The sequence below is a fragment of the Pelophylax lessonae genome (genome assembly GCF_965119305.1).
Source record: "Pelophylax lessonae genome assembly, chromosome: 4".
Classification (NCBI taxonomy): domain Eukaryota; kingdom Metazoa; phylum Chordata; class Amphibia; order Anura; family Ranidae; genus Pelophylax; species Pelophylax lessonae.
In genome coordinates this window covers 463,659,642-463,683,919 of record NC_138771.1, presented here as the reverse complement: position 1 = coordinate 463,683,919, position 24,278 = coordinate 463,659,642, and the positions used below count along the sequence as shown (strand labels likewise).

Here is a 24,278-nt window from a genome sequence, read left to right as displayed (position 1 = left end):
ATCTTCTAATACATGTCTGCAATCTCTGGAATCTTTCTGTAGCATTATATTCACCAAATATTTTGCGCAGTCCTTTGGTGATGTCAGAGGCCACACTTGAGGCCCTTCTGTATCGATAAAGTTGACCACCACTGCTTTAAACTTTTAGCTGGGAATTGTGATGCTGCCTAATAATTGCTAAGTATATTTGGGATTAAAAAATGCTGTTTCCAATTTGGGCTTACAAAGTTTTAAGTAATAGCTAGAGTCATACTTAGTGTACTGCTTCTGTGTGCCTTGAACTACATTTTAAGTAATAGCTAGCATGATGCTTCTGTGAGCCTTGACCTCTAAACAACAGGTGCAGTTAGTGCAATAATATCCCCAGTCAGGTGGTTATTAAGTATGTGGGCCACATTGCATGTCATCCTGTGCCTGTTACAGTGAATGTAAACACGTTCTCTGTTGACTCCTTCACCTATTATCAGTGACATAACGACTGGTTTATAGAGGTTCCGCCTCTGGATGACCATTAACAGTAAACAGTGCGGTAATTCATTAGGTCCTCATGTACAGTATGTCATATGTGGGTGTGCTAATAATAAGTAACAATATGCGTGGACTGTATTTCATACACTCAGCAACGTGTCCATTAACAGCAGGTCCAAAGTACAAAGCTATTGTATCTGTTTGAGCATATATATGGAAGAGAATGGGAGCAAGAGATATATTGAGACAGGCTAAAGGTCATATTATTAGCTAACTCTATTCAAAATGTTAAAAAAAAAAAAAAATTGAATTGGGGGGGCCGGGGGTTGGCACCTATATAAGAGTTGTATTACTTTTCCTGAGTCCATTAGGAGGATTTTCCTTAATTTCCTATATGGTCACAGGACAGGAAGCAAGGGATCTGTCCAACGGGGTCCCAGACAATATGGCATATTTTCTGCTGCATAATAAAAAAAGGTCTAGAATTCCTCTTTTTTTTCCTTATTTTATTGCATCACTGTTGGTTTTAATTATTTCCTGTGAGTGCGCCACTGCAGAAAGTGAGGGGAAATATCTACAATGGAGACATAAAGAGACACACAGAAACAAAAACCTAAGGAAGAGATTACATATACAGTGAGAAAAATAATTATTTGATCCCTTGCAGGTTTTGTAGGTTTGCCCACTTACAAAGAAATTAAGAGTCTATATTTTTTTTTTTTTTATCACAGGTGTATTTTAAATGATAAATGAGACAGCATATCAACCAAAAAATCTAAAAAAAAAACACAATACAAATGTTATATATTGAGTCGCAGTTCAGTGAGTAAAATAAGCATTTTATCCCCAAGCAAAACATGACTTAGTACTTGGTGAAGATACCCTTGTTGGCAAGCACAGAGGTAAGTCTTTTTTTTGTAGTTAGTTACCAGGTTTGCGCACATCTCAGGAGGGATTTTGGTCCACTTTTTTCTAAATCCTTAAGGTTTCTTAGCTGTTGCTTGCCAATTTGAAGTTTCAGCTCCATCCATAAACTTTCTATAGGATTAAGGTCTGAAAACTTGCTGGGCCACTCCATGACCTTAATGTGCTTCTTCTTGAGCCACTCCTTTGTTGCCTTGGTGGAATGGTTTGGGTTATTGTCCTGCTGGAAGACCCATTTTACAATACATGGCCCCATCCTTTGTCACCTCTACTGTATGTAGCAAGGTTAGCATGTACAGTAAAACCTTGGATTGCGAGCATAATTCGTTCCGGAAGCATGCTTGCAATCCAAAGCACTCTTATATCAAAGCAAATTTCCCCATAAGAAATAATGGAAACTCAGATGATTCGTTCCACAACCATTTATTCATAAGTCCTTCAGTTTATAGTCCATATAAAAAGATTATAGCATTGTGATAGGTTATATAACCATAAAATGTCCATCCACAAATAGCCCCTTCCACAAGGGGATTAGAAGCAAAATCCAGTAGGAGCTACAGAGTATCAAAGAGAAGAGAGGCGCCTCTAAGTGTAGCAATATGGTTCCATTTAATGAAGGTACAACATTTAGCAACTCACATGGTTAATGAATAAAACAGGCACATCTAAGTATACAGGCATCCGGGGTAAAGCTGTCCACATGGACTATCTTCTGCACCACCGGCTGCCAGTCTGTAATCCTGACCGGGAAGACCACCCTGCAGTAAAGGGATCTGGAAGCGAGGGTCAGCATGGAAGGGATGACGTAGATGGCGGTGCGGAGGACGGTCTATGTGGACAGCTTTAGCCTGGATGCCTGCATACTTAGATGTGCCTGTTCCAATCATCAACCATGTGAGTTGCTAAATGTTGTACCTTCATTAAATTTAACCATATTGCTACACTTAGAGGCGCCTCTCTTCTCTTTTATACTCAGCTGTGACTTGAGGCTACTTGTATATCAAGACATCGCTTGTAAACCAAGTCAAAATTTATTTGAAAATTTTGCTTGTCTTGCAAAGCGCTCTTAAACCAAGTTACTCTCAAACCAAGGTTTTACTGTACCTTTAGCAGAGAAACAGCCCCAAAACATATTGTTTCCACCTCTGTGCTTGACTGTAGGGATGATTTTCTTAGGGTCATAGTCAGCATTTGTCTTCCTCCAAACACAGCGAGTCGAGTTAATGCCAAAGAGCCCAATTGTGGTCTTATCTGACCACAGCACTTTCTCCCAAACCTTCTCTGAATCATTTAGATGTTCATTGGCATACTTCAGAGGGGTCTGTACATGTGCCTTCTTGAAGAGAAAGACTCCCTCCACACTCTATCCAAAATGGAAAAATGATTTGGCTGGAGTAAGGAACAATGTACATAAATCTTATTATTTTCCTTATTGGCTCTATTTAATGAAAATCTGCCTACCGGCCGCACGCGAAGCAAATTTCTTTCCTGCAACCATGGGTTGACAGTGATTATTGATAGCGGTTATAGAAGCTGCTAGTGATAATCGCATCTAAAACCTGCCATGCTAGATGAACCCAAGTTGATCTATCGATCAACTTGGTACATTCAGCCCGCCCATAGATGGTTTGAATCTCCTGCTGAACCAGCCGAGATTCGAACTGTGCATGGCCTGCCTAACGCTTGGTTAAATCAAGTGGTACATACAATGAGAAAGAACACAAGCCAAGGTAATTTTCAGTGAAACCCTCTGCCAAATCAATCAGTAAATCCAAAGACATAGACAAATAAATGGATATGCAAATATCGACTTTTCCTTTAAACGTCGGCCCTTCACCTCCTGCCTCTCCCTGGTGGTTCTTCAATGGGATAAGAGCCATCACTCACCAAGTTCAGGGGGCTGGGAAAATAAGGTCAAGAAGACTTTTACAAGTATTTAAACAATACAACAGTATTTTATCTAGCTGTTAGTTTAATGGTCAGCTTTAAAATTGCACTATCCTGTCCCAGTAAAATGCCAGTTAATCATAGAAAAGGTGCTGCAGAGGGCAGGCTGGGTGAAACTTTTATACTGCACTTAAATTGGGCCCAGTAGAATCTATAAATATCTACATCAGGATTTCACAACCAAGGTTCTGTGGAACCCTAGGGTTACTTTAGAGGTTGCTAGGGATTTCTTGAACAATAAGCCATTTCTGCTTCTCAGATGAGTAACCGCAGACACCATTGATCTTTTTAGCTGTAAGAAGGGATTCTTCCCAATGACCACAAATGTAGGGACCATACATCCCACTGACCATCACACTAATGTACTGTGAACTGTAAATATAATAATTATTAGCAGGGGTTTCCTGAAGCCAAAAAGTTATTTTAAGGGTTCCTCCAAGTTAAAAAGGTTGAGACAGGCTGGTCTACATAATTACATTTCTGATGTATCACAGCACACTGCAAAAAAATATTTAAAAAAAGAGAAAAAAAATGAATGAATCCTTTAGCTACAGTTAAAGTGGTTCTAAAGGCTAAATATTTTTTTTACCTTTCTGCATTCCTTGCATGAAGGTAAAAAATGTTCAGGCATCGATTTTGGGCTCTCTGATACTTACCTTTTCCCTAATTCAGGCTAGCACTGTGCATGTCTCAAGCTTTTATCTACCATTACTTCCATATCTCACTGGCTTTTCTGGGGCACCGGGAGTCATTGGCTCCCAGTACTGCCAATCAAAGCCAGTGACGAGGGAGGGGCCAAGTATCGCCATCTGTGTCAATGGATGCATCAGTGGGGCTTGGGAGTGAGCATTTACCAGTGACCCCATGGGAAGTAGCTTCCCATGGGGGCACTTGACAGAGAGCAGCAGCGTCGGGAGGGGACCTAAGAAGAGGAGGTTCAAGGTCGCGCTGTACAATTCCATTGCACAGAGCAGGTAAGTATACAAATGTTTATTATTTTAAGAAAAAATGTTTCCTTCACAATCATTTTAAATCTTAGTCTCCCCTCCCCCTTTGATCACTCATTGGAACTGTAAATTAGGACTTTGTAGCACATCACAAAATGAGAAACAGCAAGGGCCCAAGGTTTACATGCTTGCATCATCCCTGGGCCAACACCGAAATGTCTCTCTTTCGGAACCAAATCCCTCAGTTCCTCTTTCCTCGTGAGTTGTCCCTCTTTTGGCATGATGTATAGACTTGTATAAAAAATGTACTATTTAACTTTCATAATGTTATACTGCACTGAACTTTATGTCCAACCTTTGATATTTTAGCCAGTTGTAAAGAAAAAATAATGATAAAACCAAAGCATTTGTTGGTGGGGATGTGCCCTTTGCCTGCATACTTTGTGCTATAATGCGTCCCTCTTTCCTATCTTAGAAAGTTGGGATGCATGGATGATGCCACTGGCATTTTTAAGAGAAAGGCAAGGTCAGGGGGAATACTGTGATCAAGTGCCCACATGAGTTACACTTACACATTACTTAGCATGTATGTACTCAATATGAAAGAATACATCTGATGTAAGTTCTGATCTGATATCTGATGTCCGATGTAAGGACTGCTTTAAAGGTCCACTTATTTTTAGTCTTTTCACCTTTCGTTGTTATGTCTGAAGTTGTGCGTGTTTTCCCTAAAATGTTGTGTTGCTGTGTATATTTTTGATATTTTGTAATGCTTTTTGGGTTTGTTTGCTGTTCCTCTTTTTCTGTCTCTCCCTTATATTTCAAAAAGAAAATACAGCAAACAAGATTAAATATAAAACAGATCGCTTTTCTTTAAATTGAATGTAAACTCAAGCTTTCAAAACATGGCTTACAGGAAGGTTTTCATTGTAGAAGAGACCCCGTATCTCTTCTCCAAAAAAAAAAAAGAAATACCTACCTGCAGCAATGACGCTGCCTCTGAGAACCCAGATTAGAGTAGCACTAAGCATTGCAGAGCTGTTGGAAGTCCAAGGTTCCTTCTGACGTGCCTAATGACAAAGCCAAGCAGAGACCTGGGAGGAATTTCCCAGGTCTACATCTGAGGTATGAGAATACATTTCAGAAAGGGAGGAAGGTAAGACTTTTTGCTGTGGGCGATTTTATCTTTGGGGTTTGTACTATGTAGCGGGGAGATAGGTGTTAGGTACTCCAGACCTCTGCACTGTGTGTTATGTAATAATGACCTTTGGATTATGCATCACATACTACTGGCCCTTGTACTCACCTTGCAAACTTACTCCTGACCCCTGCATTGTGCACTGAATACTACTGACCTCTGCACACTGCATATATACTACTTACACCTCTAACCCTGTGCTACTTACTCCTCATTCTGAACTCTCTGTTACATCTTACTGACCTCTGAAATCTGTGTTACATACCGGCTCTGACCCCTGCATTTTGAGTAAACTACTTCTGCACTGCCTGCACTCTGAGTTACATATTACTGACCTCTGAACTGTGCATTACATACTCCTGACCATAGGTGTGCACAGCCTATTGCATAAGGGTTTGCACCCCAAAGCTCAAATACATATTCCTTTCTCTGCAGCCTCAGCCGCACAGAACAGTGAATGAATGGAAAGTGCTCTGTGCTGAGCGGCTTCTTGTTCATTCACAAACCGAAGCATAGTAAATAGTATACTATGCTTCAGTTATGAATAAACACAGTGGGTGAGTGACTGTGTTCACTGATCTCATTTAGAAAAGAAAGGTGCTGGTAAATCACATATTTATAAGCTTTTTCTCCCACTTTCTATCCTTAAACATCCTCCGCAGCAGCTGGGGGGAGAGAAGAGGAGGGAAGCCAGCAGCACTGCAGGGCGGGTGGGTCAACACGAGTGAAGCCCAGACAGTCGGGGAATCAGCACTGCAAGTAGTGATTAGGGTGGGCCCAGGCACCCCCCCCCCCTGCGTACGCCTATGCTCCTGACCCTCGAACTGTGTGCTATATATTTTTGACCTCTAAACTCTGTGTTTCTTGCTGCTGAACTCTGCGTTACATACTACTGACCTCTGAACTCTGCATACTTTCTATGGACCCCTGAAGTTTGCAATACTTATTACTAACCTTAAACTTTTTATACCTTTTTTCTTTACTGGGGCCTTGCTACATTATCTCCTTGATAATTATGTGCTGCACCCTGGTGATCTTTTATCTCTTCCAGCTTGTTCAGGTAGAACGATTCTCTCTTGGGTTACCTATTCATGGCAGAATCCCTTTAAGAAAACACTGCAATAATGATTAAAAATGGGTTTTCACTGAAAACACTATACTTTCCCTTTAATGGTGTCTACTACTGAGAGTTAAGTGGTTTTCCTTGTTGTTATGTTTCAGCGATACTCCTGTCCTGAAAGGGCTATCTCTGTCAGTGTGGCGCACATTGAGTATGTTATGTACTAATAGATATAGCACTGTAATCACAAGCTGATAACATAAAGTACGTGCTGCTCTAGCTAGCAATACAACTGAGGTTACACCAGGTTGTCAAGTACATTATTGCCATTTTAAAACATTAGTTATGCAATCGTCAACTCATCAATTTTTTCATTGATCCAATAAAATGTGGGGTTTATCTCTCACTAAGGGCCCATTTTACACTGTTGTGTCTATGTTGAGGTCCATAGAAGTCAACGGTGGCACATTAAAATGCATATAGAATGCATTTTTGTGTGTTGGCAACAGATATTAACAAACATTCTCCAAATATGATCTGTACACATCCACTACTTAATGACCCTAGCATTTATTTTTCATTATATCATTTATAAGGGTTCATTGACATTTTTGGCTGCGGTGCAGTAAAACCAAGTGGTTGAGCCATGATTTTTATTGCCCTCCCAACTGCTCACCTTAACCAGGGCATGCGTTAGAGTTGTACACCTGCTACAGTCCTGATGCTGTGCTTTGCAGCAGCCGCAAATATTAATCAGTATATTGTATTTAGTGGGCATCACTGCCGCTTAACGTGACCTATGCAAGTCTATGGGCCCATGCTGCAACTGCTGCACAACCATGTGTAATGCAGGATATTGAAATGCAGTGGTGTGGGAGTGAATGGGAGTGAATGTGCAATATAATTCCAAGGCTCAAAAATTCTGGCAATTTGGTGAGTGGCGAACCGAGAGGGGTCACCGATCACTTTGAAGCACTTTGTATTAACCTTCAGCACCAGAGCACTTTATTTGGATCACGATAAGGACTTTTATTCAGAATATTTATTCACACCTGAGCACTTTATTTGGATCACGATTAAGGAGTTTTATTCAGAATATTTATTCATATTTTAGCTTGCTCTGATGAATTGACCATATTTATTTCATATGATGTACACTATCACTAATGCTAGCGCTGCTTAATTTTGGTTTATGATATTATCCTAAGATTTGCTTAGTGTTGCAGCTGCTGCATAAAATTTATGCACTTTATATATATAATTTTTATATATTTGTTATATATTTTGCACATATTTATTGACTTACATATTTAGCTGATCTACCAGCGCGGGTATTAATTTAGTTTTTCATATGTTTCTTCATACAGTGGGGCTATGCAGAAGCAGCACGCGGAAGTCTAGACTCTAGAACAATAGAAGGTAGTGTCACTTTAACCCTATCCACTCCAAATTCTAAATATCACATTTTATTTAAATAGTGTGTTAATACATCTGTCTACAAAAAACACACCTCTACGCACACACACATAGATATAAATGAGCTCTGAATGATAGTGAGCGAAGACATGCGTATCATTTCTTTGTAACCTTGTTGTATATTGTGCATTTGGGACCCAATGTTTATAACATAGGTACTTCCTACATTTTTTCTTAGGCCTTGGTTACATCTTTTAGGCACTTAGTGCATTACAGTATCTCACAAAAGTGAGTACACCCCTCACATTTTTGTAAATATTTTATTATATCTTTTCATGTGACAACACTCAAGAAATTACACTTTGCTACAATGTAAAGTAGTGAGTGTACAGCTTGTATAACAGTGTAAATTTGCTGTCCCCTCAAAATAACTCAACATACAGCCATTAATGTCTAAACTGATGGCAACATAACTGAGTACACCCCTAAGTGAAAGGGGGCACGCTGTGGTCCCTCCCCGGTGTCACGTGACTTGTTAGTGTTACAAGGTCTCAGGTGTGAATGGGGAGCAGGTGTGTTAAATTTGGTGTTATCACTCTCACTCTCTCATACTGGTCACTGGAAGTTCAACATGGCACCTCATAGCAAAGAACTCTCTGAGGATCTGAAAAAAAGAATTGTTGCTCTACATAAAGATGGCCTAGGCTATAAGAAGATTGCCAAGACCCTAAAATGAGCTGCAGCATGGTGGCCAAGACCATACAGCAGTTTAACAGGACAGGTTCCACTCAGAACAGGCCTCGCCATGGTCGACCAAAGAAGTTGAGTACACATGCTCAGCGTCATATCCAGAAGTTGTCTTTGGGAAATAGACACATGAGTGCTACCAGCATTGTTGCAGAGGTTTAAGGGGTGGGGGGTCAGTCTTTCAGTGCTCTGACCATACACGGCACACTGCATCAAATTGGTCTGCATGGCTGTTGTCCCAGAAGGAAAACACTTCTAAAGAAGGTGCACAAAAAAGCCCGCAAACAGTTTGCTGAAGACAAGCAGACTAAGGACATGAATTACTGGAACCATGTCCTGTGGTCTGATGAGACAAAGATAAACTTATTTGGTTTAGATGTGTGTCAAGTGTGTGTGGCTGCAACCAGGGGAGGAGTACAAAGACAAGTGTGTCTTGCCTACAGTAAACCATGGTAGTGGGAGTGTCATGGTCTGGGGCTGCATTAGTGCTGCTGGCACTGGGGAGCTACAGTTCATTGAGGGAACCATGAATGCCAACATGTACTGTGACATATTGAAGCAGAGAACGATCCCCTCCCTTTGGAGACTAGGCCTCCGGGCAGTATTCCAACATGATAATGATCCAAACACACCTCCAAGACTACCACTGCTTTGCTAAAGAAGCTGATGGTAAAGGGGATGGACTGGCCAAGCATGTCTCAGAGACCTTAACCCTTTTGAGCATCTGTGGGGCATCCTCAAATGGAAGGTGGAGGAGCGCAGGGTCTCTAACATCCACCAGCTCTGTGATGTCATCATGGAGGAGGGGAAAAGGAATCCAGTGGCAACCTGTGGAGCTCTGATGAACTCCATGCCCAACAGGGTTGAGGCAGGGCTCAAAAATATTAGTGGACACACAAAATATTGACACTTTGGGCCCAATTTGGAAATTTTCACTTAGGGGTGTACTCAATTTTGTTGCCAGCAGTTTAGACATTAATGGCTGTGTGTTGAGTTATTTTGAGAGGACAGCAAATTTACACTGTTATACAAGCTGTACACTCACTACTTTACATTGTAGAAAAGTGTAATTTTTTCAGTGTCGTCACATGAAAAGATATAATAAAATATTGACAAAAATGTGAGGGGTGTACTCACTTTTGTGAGATACTGTATATGAAAAGTATAGCTTTTGTACAGTGAGAGTTGGTGTATTGGAGTAATTGGTAAAGTATTATACACATGTTAGGGGATGGTAAGTTTGCCCAAAAGAACCCCGAAACCCCACACTAAAGTGTGTAAAATACAGCATTCCCTTGAAACAGAAGGCATTTACAGGACTTATCCCCAAAAACGAATGCAGGTTCTGATTGGTCAGGTTTAATGGAAAAACAGTAGCAGTTCGGGGTTCAGCAAATTAGAAAGACACAAATATCTCTGGACACTGATTTGAGCTCTGTGACACCATGTATTGTAACTTTCTCAAGTATCTCTTTTCTCTAGAGCAGTGGTCTCCAAAGTGCGGCCTGGGGGCCAAGTGTGGCTCTTCACTTTCTTTTATCGGCCCTTGGGGCAGGAATTAATCTACTTACCAACAACGGGGTTTAATTCCCTCCCCACTAACACCAGTGAATGGGCACAATTTTTTCCAATGACACCAATGATGGGGCACAATTCCCCCCAATGACATTAACGATGGGGCACAATTCCTTCCAATTACACCAACAATTGGGCCCAATGACTGGGCATGAATTCTCCTAATGAAACCAACAAATTGGCACAATCCCTCCTACTGACACCAAAGAAGGGACATCTGCTGACATCAGGACCTTTTCTACTCCCAATGGCCACAGTCTGGCCTCCCAAAAGTATGAAGAACAGTAAACTTACCCTTCTTTAGAAAGTTTGGAAACCCCTAATGCATTTACTATGTGTGTGTTCAGAAAGTTTTGCCAATTTGAAAAGTAGAGTTGCTACCTGGACATCAACCATCAGGGTTGATTTACTAAAACTGAAGAGTGAAAAATCTGGTGCAGCTGTGTATGGTAGCCAGTCAGCTTCTAAGTTCAGCTTGTTCAATTAAACTTTTACCTTTAAAAAAAAAAAAAAATGGAAGCTGCTTGGTTTCTATGCACAGCTGCACCAGATTTTGCACTCTAATTTTAGTAAATCAACCCCATCAACAAAACTTCTCACATAGGAGTCATCCCTGATTAAAGCGGAGGTGTACTTTGTTGTTGTTCAGGAATGGAACTCATTTCAATTCAAATGGATGCAATGCAGGGGGTCAAAGCCTGTATAATAAAAACTGGATCTAAGTTGCATTGATCTTTATATATATATATATATATATATATATATTTGTACTTGGAGTCTCTTAGATATAGTCCAGGAAAGGTAAGGGAGGGAGGGGGGAATAGTGACCTGGGGTGTGCATACTCAAGTAGTAATTAATAGTCTGAAAAAAGAAGAGTTAAAGGGATGGGTGGGTGGGGTAACGGGAAAAGTAGCGTCAACGAGATGAGAGGGTTCGAGTGTAGGTATTTATGGAGCGAGACTCCTCCTACAAATTCAGACTGACCTGTGGTCAGCCTTCCTATTTGTACTTAGAGTCTCTTAAAAATAGTCCAGGAAAGGTAAGGGAGGGAGGGGGGAATAGGGACCTGGAGTGTGCCATGGTCATGTGGACAGTATGCATAAAAGGAGGCAAAAATAAAGACAGTAGGATAAAAGGAAAAGGGGTTATTGATCAATTTGCATAACAGACTAGTCAGCCAAGTGTGAAAATGCGTGAGACATCTCAACGTGTGGATCCGGGATATACCTGGAGTAGCAGGATGAATTCCACCTACCTAACTTCTTAATGATGTGAACGGGAACCCCTTGGTGAGAGGCAGCTGAAGCAGCTCCTATTCTGAAGGAATGGCCAAAGTATAACTTAGGGTCTAAGCCTAGGTTCACTAGAAGGATGTGGCAATGTTTAATGAATTGTGTTGTAGTAAGCAGGGTACTTGGGCATGGTAGGAGCAGGCTATCCTTGGGTTTGTCTGCCATATGCGCCATGAGTTGGTCTAGGACTACTACTGGGCACCAAGCAGTATGGGTCTCAAAAAACGTAATATTGGTGCCGGCTTCAGTCTGCTGTGTCTTGCAGACGTCTAGGTGCAACCAGAAAGGTTCAGGGTATCGTTTAAACAGGAGAATACGGGACTTAGTACCGGTACATGTAAATTTGACTGGTCTTAAGAACCCATAGAAGGCCAGATATATGGCTGCCTTGAGGACCAGGTTAGGTAGTAGCCCAAAGGGGGACCAGGTAAGCATATCGGACATGTTGTGGAATATATGCCCGGTAATAGGGAGCTCTTCTGAATCCCTTTTATTATTGCCTTAATGGGATGTCCTGAAAAAACAGAGGGCCTATCGGGGTGCAGTAAGGACGCAAAGTGCTGAATTCCTGTCAAATATGTCTTAATGGTGTTGTGAGAAAGTTTAAGCTGGGAGTGGCAGTAGGCTATAAAAGCCAGCAGGTATTGAATGTTGTAGTAATTTTGACTTGGATACAGAGACTGGAACGACTGGAAAGTATTCTAAGCCGTATTGTATGCCTTCCGGGTGTTGGCTTATAGTGACTCGTCGATCAGTGCATATCGCACAGGCCCAGTGAATATCTAATCCATTGTTAACAGTTAATAGTGCGGGGCCAGAGTGGCGATGGCATCTGCGTCTAGAACCTGCTGGAAAACAGTGGGTAACAGTGGTGGCTGGTGCGTTGGGGGTGCAGGGGCGAGACCCGCTTCCTGATTGGCCGAAAGGCGAACTCATCCCATTGGCCGAGGAGGAGGCGGGAGGACTCGAGGAGACACGGGGACTGAGGAGAAGCCGCCGCTGCAGGTAAGTGCACTGGTCTCTCTGCTTTGAAGGGGGCACGGCACGCTGGTCACTCTGCATTGAAAGGGGGCACGCTGGTCACTCTGCATTGAAAGGGGGCACGCTGGTCACTCTGCATTGAAAGAGGGGCACGCTGGTCACTCTGCATTGAAAGGGGGCATGGCACACTTGTCACTCTGCATTGAAAGGGGGCACGCTGTGGTCACTCTGCATTGAAGGGGGAATGATGGTCACTCTGCATTGAAAGGGGGCATGATGGTCACCCTGCATTGGAAGGGGGCATGCTGTGGTCACTCTGCATTGAAAGGGGGCACGCTGTGGTCACTCTGCATTGAAGGGGGCATGCTGTGGTCACTCTGCATTGAAAGGGGGCACGCTGTGGTCACTCTGCATTGAAGGGGGCATGCTGTGGTCACTCTGCACTGAAAGGGGGGCACCCTGGTCACTCTGCATTGAAAGGGGGCACGCTGGTCACTCTGCATTGAAAGGGGCATGCTGATCACTCTGCATTGAAAGGGGGCACGCTGGTCACTCTGCATTGAAAGGGGGCACGCTGGTCATTCTGCATTGAAAGGGGGGACGCTGTGGTCACTCTGCATTGAAGGGGGCATGAGGGTCACTCTGCATTGAAAGGGGGCATGATGGTCACTCTGCATTGAAAGGGGGCACGCTGGGGTTACTCTGCATTGAAAGGGGGCATGATGGTCACTCTGCATTGAAAGGGGGCACGCTGGTCACTCTGCATTGAAAGGGGGCACGCTGGTCATTCTGCATTGAAAGGGGGCACGCTGTGGTCACTCTGCATTGAAGGGGGCATGAGGGTCACTCTGCATTGAAAGGGGGCATGATGGTCACTCTGCATTGAAAGGGGGCACGCTGTGGTCACTCTGCATTGAAAGGGGGCACGCTGGTCACTCTGCATTGAAGGGGGCATGCTGGTCATTCTGCATTAAAAGGGGGAACGCTATACCTTGATTACTGAAGGCCCCTTTCACACTTTTGTGATCTCAAAGTCACGCAATTTTTTACAGCGTTTTTTGCCGCAAAGCAATGCCTATTACATTTTTCTTTTTTCGCAACCCCAAACATTTTGAGCACCTGGTGGGTAATTTAATCGGGATAAAGCATCCGCGGCTGTATTATCTACACCGTTGAGGAATTTGCAGTGAAAATGGAAATCGTGTTGGGGGACAGCCAAATGAACCTGCGTACAAAGGACATGATAAGTAATGAACTGGACCTACCTTTGTTAATGATTTCAGAGGTAACCTGATTGTCTGTGGAGTAAACTACAGTGCTGCCTGTCCACTGGTGACCCCACACTTGTGCTGCTAAAACTATGGGGTAAATTTCAAAAAGCGATGACTTTTCGTGCAAATCTGGGAATTGCCATATTTTTGTCTGGCCACGGTCCTGCTAACAGTGAGTGCCAAAAATTGCTGCATAGCCTTTGGTGGCTGCAGGGTTGGTAATAACTCGGGGAGATGACACTGATACTGCCGGAATGAACATGGCAATGCCCTTCCAAGGCTAAAGGAACTCGTCCCACATGTGTAAATAGGATAAGGCCGCATGATTGAGTTTGATGCGAGAATCAGAGACGGAGGCTGTGGATAACAATGCCAGCAACCTAGAAATGAAGGACCTACTTTGGGGAATAATTCTCATAGCAAAATTTAGCATACCCTGCAGTGATTGAAGTTTCTTCCTGGCACAGGCTTGGGAGATCATAAACGCATGCATATGATCTCTAATTTGTCCGTAGGCAGACTAGCCTGCATGGACTGGGTGTCTAACGTAATCCCCAGAAAGGTGAGGTTTGTGAAAGGGATGTGGCAACCGTGCGTAAGGTGGCTTGCTCAGCATTGGTGGCTGATGCACTGGGGAATAATAGTCTGAAAAGTTCAGCTTTACCAGCCGAAGCTGGGTACAAGATACCCCTGCGCTGCAGCTCGGTCATGAGCTTGGTGATGGTCCAGGTTCTCAAAGATGGTGTGCTACAAATCTATTGTGAATATATATATATATATATATATATATATATATATATTTATATATTTTTTTTATATATATTTTTTTCAAAATGTGTACAAGTGTGAGTTATGTGGTGCAACGAGCGGACTCACTATGATGATAGTGGGTCAGTTAGCAAACGAAAACTTGAGTTGCACAGGACTGAAAGCGTCAGTCCTTGAGTGTGATAGAGGCCGAGTTACATGAGGCGTACCAGGCAAATTAACCACTTCAGTCCCAGAAGGTTTTACCCCCTTAATGACAAGGCCATTTTTTATGAATCGCCACTGCGTTAATTTAACTGACAATTGCGCGGTCGTGCGATGCTGAACCCAAATAAAATTGATGTCCCACAAATAGAGCTTTCTTTTGGCGGTATTTGATCACCTGTGCGGTTTTTAGTCTTTGCGCTATAAACAAAAAAGGAGCGACAATTCTGAAAAAAATAAATATATATATTTTTCACTTTCTGCTATATAACATTTCCCAATAAAAAAAAAATATATAAATATCACATTTTTTCACCATTTTAGGCCAACTTGTATTCTGCTTCAGGTCTTGGTTAAAAAAATTCCAAAAAGCGTATTTTGATTGGTTTGCGCAAACGCTATCACGTCTATAAACTATGGGAGAGATTTATGTGATTTTTATTTATTTCTTTTCTACTAGTAATGGTGGCGATCTGCGATTTTTAGTGGGACTGCGACATTGCGGCAGACAGTTTAAATCCCTAACTGACATTTTTGTAATCAGCACTACAAATATGCACTGTTACCGTAATAATGACACAGGCAGGGAAGGCGTTAACTCAGGGGCGATCAAAGGGTTTAGTGCGAGCCTAGGGGGTGTTTTCTAACTGTGAGGGGAATGGGCTTGTGGAATCAACACAGAGACCTGTGATCCTAAATAGGACGATCACAGGAGCTCTGTGCTGATTCCTGAGAGAACAAAGGTCTGATGTGTTTACAACAGCAGACCCGCCGTTCTCTCTCCACGGGGAGTGATCACGGGTGCCCAGCGGCAATCCGGTCGCCGGCCCCGTGAATCATTTTCCCAGCTGGCTAATGGGGGGCGCGAGCGCGCCTCCGGTGGGGGGAGGGGGCGTGCGCCCCTAGGAGCACTTCCGTGAACCACCATACAGGTACGGCGGTTCGAGCAGCCGAGTCAGCCTGCCACAGAATATCTGCGGCGGGCAGTCGGCAAGTAGTTAACAATGTAAACTCAGGCTTTAGTTGCCTGAAAACATGTCAGGTAAGAGGTATGAGTGTTGCCATATGTCGTAAACATATGACGTATGTGTTAACGGATGATGAGACTTAACTTGCCACCAAACAAGTCACCCATAACAAGACACCCATAAGTGTGACCGGTGACAACTGTAGTGGTGTAACGTCATAAGCAACAGGATATATGATGTATGTACAACAAAATTGACATGTATGTGATAAGAACCAAAAGTTTTTAATACATTATAATGTGTGACTATAAAGGTTAAGGAAATACCCACCTGTATTGACAGCACCGAAACTCTGACTTGTAAGTCCTGTGGATATGTAGAAACAAGAACTATGGGAAAAAAGAAACAAAATAAAACCAACACCTGGTCAATATGTTACCTGGGCCCTAGGTTAACCTCCCTGGCGGTATGATTCTTTCGGATTTTAGGTGCTGAAAGCTGTACCATTATTTTGCATGTAATTCTTAAGAATGAGCAGCCCAAACCAACTATTTAAATATGATTTTTTTTTTATAACATCTCGGGTATGATAAAGTTTGAAACACAAAATCATAAATTATAATATAATAAAAAAACTACAAATAAGTTAAAGTATGTATATATATATATATATATATATATATACGTATACATATATATATATATATACACACACATATATATATATATATATATATATACATGAAAAGTACAGTAAAACTGCAGGAAAGGGCACTGGGGGGCAAACTAATGTGAATTTATTTTATTTTGAATTGTATCAGTGTGTTTGGTGTGTTTTACATTTGAATTTGCCGCCGGTTCCACCCCCCTGCGAGCGCCACGTCGCAGGAGACGGAAGCCGGGGCACACAGAGGATCGGGAGGAAGATCCACCACCACACACCGCCGGGATACATCGCTGGATCCCGGTAACAAGGTAAGTAACCCCTCTACCAGGATCCAGCGATCTTCCTAACGGTACCCCGAGTGTGGCTCGGGGTTACCGCTTTTGGCACTGAAATTTAACCCCGAGCCACACTCGGGAATACCGCTAGGAAGGTTAAGTAACAAGATCTACCCACAGTGCAAGTGTCTAATCAACCTGACAATATATGTGAAGTATGACCAATATACAGTTTAAGCGAGAGTATTTGTAACTGCCGCGGGATATTTAACAAACAGTACCTTAAATATGTCACAAGGAGTAAATCGTATGTACTGAGGAACATATCAAAAATAACCAATAGCGCAGTGGCTACCGTTATAACCAAAAAGTAAGAGATAAGTGAGATGCAGATGGGTAAACATGATGAATGAATATCGTAAGTAACGAAAAATGAAATCGTACAAAAATATTGGCATATTCGGAATTTGATAAACGCTTCGTAAAGAGTTCAGGGAGGTTGAAGCTAGAAAGTAAAGGAAGTAACTGTGATTTTATTAGGCTTAACAATACTGTGTGTAGAACATTCGAATGGATAGCATGAAAAGGCGGATGAGAAGAAATCCTTTTGCAAAAAGCACAATATTTTCTTACCATACCGATGCTGAAACGAAACCAGTGAAATGTAAGTGTACCAGGAATAAAGCAAACCGATAACAGTAACCTGCGTAAAACCATGGCAAAACCAGTGCCCGATTTGAATTTTCTATAGAGTCGTGCGGACTACCGCAGTAAAGGAAACCTCAAGGCAGTGTCAGCATCCTGACGTCCGGATCCCATAAGCGGCACCAGCAATTAGAAATGTAACGTCAATGAGATGAGACGATTTGAGTGCAGGATTTTATGGAGCGAGACTCCACCTACAAATTCAGGCTGATCTGCGGTCAGCCTAGATAGATAGATAGATAGATAGATAGATAGATAGATAGATAGATAGATAGATAGATAGATAGATAGATAGATAGATAGATAGATAGATAGATAGATAGATAGATAGATAGATAGATAGAAAGATAGATAGATAGATAGATAGATAGATAGATAGATAGATAGATAGATAGATAGATAGATAGATAGATAGATAGATAGATAGATAGATAGATAGATAGATAGATAGATAGATAGATAGATAGATAGATAGATAGATAGATAGATAGATAGAACTATATATATATATATATATATATGTTTTTTTTGTAACCACAATGAAGGGCCAGTACAGTAGAAATGTAATACTTTTACGTCTAGTTGAGCTGACATAATTTCCCCTGTCTGTTGTGGGAGGATGAGTAGGGTAACTAACAATGTAAATTCTTTCAAATGACATTTAAAGAGGAAGTAAACTTCCCTGGTTTGTTTGTACCAATAGGTAGGCCTATAATAAGGCTTATCTATAGGTACTGTATATATCTCCTATACTTGCACTATTTTGGAGATATGTATTATATACGTCGCTGATGATGTCATCGGCGCATGCACTCTGAAGAAACAGCCGTCCATGCCTTTTCTTCAGACCCCTGTGCCGTGACCAGTGGCTCCTGCACACATGCGCAGGATTGACATCATTGTGGCTCTGGCCACTCACAGCGCTGGAGCCTGCAAACCCAGAAGAAACACCGGGGAAGATGTCAGCCATCTCACCGATGTGTGGGCGCCGCTGGAGGGCTTCGTTCTAAGGTATTTCAAAATGAGCTAGTAGGCGATGTTGGTTAATTTTACTTTACATTTTTAAAAGGTTTTAAACAATATTTTTTTAAATCCTTTTATAACTTAGTATTTACGGTCTTTGTTTTTTAAACAAATATTTATTAGAGTTTTTTCCCCTGTTAAAGGATGCCCAGAGCACTAAGGCTTTTCCTAATTGAGAGCCCAGCAGTAGTTGTCTCTATGTGAAACCCTCAGTTGAGCCATACAGTGGGGTTAATTTACTAAGGCAGGATCACTCAGAATCTAGTGCAGCTGTGCATAGTAGCCAATCAGCTTCTTACTTCAGCTTGTTCAATTACGCTTTGGCAATAAAACCTGGAAGCTGATTGTTTTCCCTGCAGAGTTGCACCAGATTTTGCACTCTCCGGTTTTAATAAATAACTCCCACAGAGCGAGTCATGGCTTTGACTTATTCACTTGTGTGTGTGCACTTTTGTTTAAATTCTGTCTTTTTCCAAACCAACCCTAATACATAATCATAGTATATAAAGAAATAGAATATGACTTTTTTTTCTGATAACTTTTCATTGTAAACTGATTATTATAAACTGATTTTTATTAGGACTTCTGATTTTACTAAGATTCTGTTTATACTGTGGCCTTAATAATGATTGCTACATTACTGTCTGCTTACAGATGGGCAAAACTGACACCTCTGCTCCCTTGGAACGCAGAAGCCAGGTAACATGAAGACTTTAGGTATTGGCTAGAAATTAATTTGGCAGCCTAGGGCAGTGATGGCGAACATTGGCACCCCAGATATTTTGGAACTACATTTCCCATGATGCTCAACTACACTGCAGAATGCATGAGCTTTATGGAAAATGTAGTTCCAAAACATCTGGGGTGCCAAGGTTCACCATCACTGGTCTAGGGGAATGCATGTAGAACAAAGGTAAACCAAAAGTGAATCCATGGTTTAATAAATCGATGAAAAAAAAGTCCCATACACAAGATAGTGTGATCAGGTATAGATCCCCAACAACCATTCAGAGGCGATTCTTCTTGAATATATTTGTGATCCTATTTAAATACACCGTGCTCCACTGCACACAAAAGAGGAGTTGCCTTTTACCAGATGGATCGACCTTTTGTAGGTCTAACACAGCCTTTTTGCAGATTTTTCAATGCATAGGATGACACTTTCCTAGCAAATCCGGGCTCTCAGTATGGATAGATAAACCACATCTCATTAACATCAAGCTGTGCTAGTAATCCACACTCCAGCTCGTTGTGTCACACATGAAAAAGGAGGAAACAACTCATTGCCCAGTCATCCATAAAAAACGATTTAGGCCCCTTTCACACTTGTGCAACTTGTCCCGCGACTTATGACTGCAAAGTTGCATGACATGTCATACTCCATGATTTCCAATGAGTACCGTTCATTTCTGTGGGACTTCAAGTCTCAGCGACTTCAAAGTAGTTCCTGCACTACTTTGGTCTGACTTTGATGCGTTTTGAGGTCTATAGACTTCAAGACTACACAGGCATTGCTTCAAGTCCAGTCAAAATCACATGACTTTTAGGTCGCACAAGTGTGAAAGGGGCCTTAATGGTATAGACATTAACCACTTAAGCCCCGGAAGATTTTACCCCTTTCCTGACCAGGGCCTATTTTGCGATTCGGCACTGCGTGACTTTAACGGACAATTGCGCGGTCGTGCGACGCTGTACCTAAACGAATTTGATGTTTTTTTTTCCCCACAAACAGAGCTTTCTTTTGGTGGTATTTGATCACCTGTGCGATTTTTTGATCATGCGCTATAAACAAAAAAAGAGCGTCAATTTTGCAAAAATAACAATATTTTTCACATTTTTTTATATGAAATTCCCCAAAAAAAAATGTAAAAATCTAAATTTTTTAACATTTTCGGCCAATTTGTTTTATGCTACATATGTTTGGTAAAAAAATCGCAAAAAGCGTATTTTGATTGGTTTGCGCAAAAGTTATCGCATTTACTAACAAAGGGAAAGATTTTTGTCATTTTTGTTCTGTGTTTTTTTAACGAGTAATGGCGGCGATCTGCGATTTTTTTTTGCGGGACTGCGACATTGCGGCGGACAGATCGGACCCTTGACTGACATTTTTGACACTTTTGGGGTTACCAGCGACATTACTGCAGTAATCAGTGCTATACATATGCACTGTTACTGTAAAAATGACACTGGCAGTGAAGGAGTTAACTGTATTGCAGAGGGAGGGGTTAAGTGTGTCCTAGGGGCGTGTTTCTAACTGTCATTGGCTGTGGCTACTAGCGTAAGAACAGAGATCAACGGTCCTACATAGCAGAACCATCTGATCTCCATTCTTACACAGGGAAGAATGACAGGCGGCTTTGTTTACATCAGCCGCCTGCCTTTCTTCCGGTGTAACGGACGATCGCGAGTGCCCGGCAGACCCGATGTCCGCCGGGAACACGCGCGGGGGGGTCTGTGACCGCGCGGGAGCGCGCCTCCGGCGGTGCGCGCTCGCTCCCTAGAGCCTCACAGGCTAGCGACGTAGTACTACGTCGCTTTGCCTGTGAGGGGCTGACCGCCGCAGTAAATAGTCGTGCGGCGGTCGGCAAGCGGTTAACTTACAAGAAAGAAGGATATTATAGGCAAATTGGTTACACACATCTGGCCTCCTTACAGACGATAAGACATCACTGCTATCACTACCGCCCGAAGTATGCTTCGTTCTAATGAGCGTCGTCACTGGAGCAACATGAATCCTCTCCTTGTAGTGCCCGAAACTTCCCCTAACATGCTACTTATATCTGAAGAAATGTAAAAAGACATATATTGATATGTATGGGACTTACTGTATGTATGAAAAGTGTGCGAACAAGAAAAGTTCAAATCATCATATTTTAGCAGTCATTTCTGTAGAGCAGAGCTGAAAATAAAATGGGGATTCTGATTTCTTCTTATAGGCAGTGAGAAAATGTATTTTGATACATAAGCACCATACATTTCTGTATTAGCTAAATGATGTCACTAATACTTAACTGGACAGCTTGGTCTGTATTTAAAGGTGAATATACATATTCTGACTCCAAATGTTGTAACAGTGACTTATCCCTTGCTGAGACCTAGTCCTGGCCTGTATAAGCAGATACAATCACCGCGGACAATCGTTAGCAGATAGCTGAACTCACCAGGCACCGTTTCTTTCCATCAATGAGGGTTTTATTGCAAGCAGTTGGTATAGCAGACAACAAAATGTGGCAGATGATTGAAGGTCTGCAGGTCAAAATATGGTAATATGTTTCCGGATGTATGCAGCCCTAGACAGATGTGGCCATCTCTATCCCCACAAGCATAACGAAGCAGGAACAGGAAACAAATCAAAGGTGGAAGGGAATATAGGAAGGATAGACAAAAAGGCAAGTGCAACAACTAAAATAACCACATGATGGCAGTATAATATTTGAAAAATAAAGGTGCGCTGATAAACGTGCGTAAAGCTGCTACCAAGATGTGTTAATGAAAGTGATGTTTGGAATTAATTGGTGCGCTAAACTGTCAAATTTCCACAATAATAACAATAAATTGAAAAAATATGTGAAAAAATTCACATATTTGTCCAATTTATTGTTATTATTGTGGAAATTTGACACTTTAGCGCACCAATTAATTCCAAACATGGCAGTATAATAGCCAAATATATAAAGATTACCACAACTATGCATTATATTATATCTTAGACATTGGTGTAACAGCACAATAAATGTAAATAAAGGTCTGTAAAATAAAAAGAAGAGAAATTCATATACTGAATACTATCATTATAGGTATTAAAAACATGCAGTTATTCTTCTCAATAAAGGTCTTTTACCAACTATAATTTTAACATGCCATTTTATGAAACAACACCATTTTTATAGCATTGCTATTTACCATAGTTATATCCTGTTAAGTTACTGTGTTTATATTTTTCACTCTAGGATGGGCAAATTTGGGATTCAGTGAAGAAAACAGCCTTTGTGTTAGGCACTGGGCTTCTTACGTTTGCTGCCTTCAGAAACACAGTCACATGGTGAGGTTAAATGCAGGACTATTCTGTAACAGTGTGTTATGTTCCAGTTAATGTGTTTGAAATGCATCAGCTGTATCCATGTTGTCATTTGCTCTAATTGTTAGGGCATAGTTGATCTGGTTCTTTTTCCACATGGTAACAAAGGGGTTGATTTAATAAAGGCAGATTGACTGTTCATGGAAATTGCTCCAGAGCTTAGTAAATGAGGGGGAAGCGCCACTGACTTCCATCATCAAATCATGTGCAAAAAAAAAAGCTGTGTTTTTTTATTTTCCTTGCATGTGATTCTTTGTAAAGTGAAGCTTCACCTAATTTACTTAGCTCTGGAGCAAATTCCCTTTGCAGAGTTCAACTGCACTTGCAAAGTGCACTGTTTACCTTCAGTAAATCATCCCCATAGTCTTCTTGATTGTTAGTGAGCAGGCGAGCACTACGTTCAGGGCTGCCATCAGGGGGGTACAGCCCATACAGATGTAAGGGGCCCAGGCGTCCCGAGGGGCCCAGTCCCGAGGGATGCCTAGGCTCCAAGTTGACACCCCCCCTTTTTTCCTTTCCTCCCCTGCACTGGCAACTAGTCCCTACTCTCGCTGGTGCCACCCTTTGCACTGGCTCCCAACTCCCAGCCTCCCCCTGGCCGCCACTGTCAAAATGATTGGTTGCTAGGATCCCTTGGTGTCCTTGCATTCAATCAAATGCATTCACAAGCACAGGCAGAGGAGGAGGATGTAACTTGGTGGTCAGGCCCGGGGGGGGCCCAGGCCTAAAGCTGTGTAAGGGGCCCCAAAATTTCTGATGGCTGCCCTGACTACGTTAGATGCAAGCATCACATCAACAGTAAAAGTGGGTACACACATGGATTGAAATCCAGACAGTTCAGCAGGGACAGGCCAAATTTTGATCTGTGTTTGGCGTCCTCCCTGTTCAACAGAAATCAATTGGTTTTTGAATGGGGCTGTTGGAAAACTTTTACCCAATCAGTGGCTTCAGTGCTGATCAATGTATTCTGACATCAGAGTACAATAGAGCAGCAGGGAGGATTTCTCCACTCAACTCGCTTGTGTAAATGTGTGGAAATCCATTCATTTTTATTTTCAGCCCACAGATATGACCTTTGTTCTTGCCAGTTCCAATTCACAGCTTTGGGCTGCTGCAGCAACACTTTCAAGAAAGTAAATTAAAAGGCAGACGAGACTTTATTAAAGTAATCGTTAAGTCTTTTTTTTTTTTCAAATTTTTTTTCAAATAACAAACCTTATACTTACTTGCTCTCTGCAGTTGGTTGCACAGAGTGGCCTGGATTCCCCTTTTCTTGGGTCCCTCACCAGCACTTTTGGCCCCTCCCTCCTGTTGAGGGCACCCGAGCCGAGTTACCAATCCCTGTGAACATTCAGACACAGAGCCGTGACCTGGTCCCACCACCTCTCTCTCCTGATTGGCTGACTGACTTTGAATGACAGCAGCAGGAGCCAATTGTGCCGCACCCTTAGAAAAAGGGTCCTGAGCTACTTTGGGGCGACCTGGAGCGACCTGCATTGACTTCAATGATATGAAGTCCGTGCATGCCGCTCCGCTTCACAGGTCGCCCGGCAAAATCGGGTCGCGCCTATGTGAACCGGCACAAATGTTGTACCTTCATTAAATGTAATATTATTGCTACACTTAGAGGCAACTCTGTATAAAATGTGGGAACAACAACATTTATAATGAAGGTATACTGTAAAGCCAGTGAAATATCTAGTGAATATCTAAAATGAACAGACACACCAAGAGCAGTTTTGATAAAAAGCATAAAATAAAAC

The 24,278-nt window shown here is 42.0% G+C and overlaps 1 protein-coding gene across 1 annotated transcript in view; it reads left to right on the top strand.

Moving 5' to 3' along the window:
* The first annotated feature begins 19,020 nt into the window (after nucleotides 1-19,020).
* FAXDC2 (fatty acid hydroxylase domain containing 2) overlaps nucleotides 19,021-24,278 on the top strand; it is a 44,865-nt gene continuing 39,607 nt past the window's right edge. Inside the window, exons 1-2 of the mRNA XM_082256104.1 lie at nucleotides 19,021-19,136; nucleotides 22,388-22,479. Coding sequence (XP_082112230.1) covers nucleotides 19,092-19,136; nucleotides 22,388-22,479 — 137 coding nt within the window. The 5' untranslated portion in view covers nucleotides 19,021-19,091. The remainder of the gene's footprint in view (nucleotides 19,137-22,387; nucleotides 22,480-24,278) is intronic.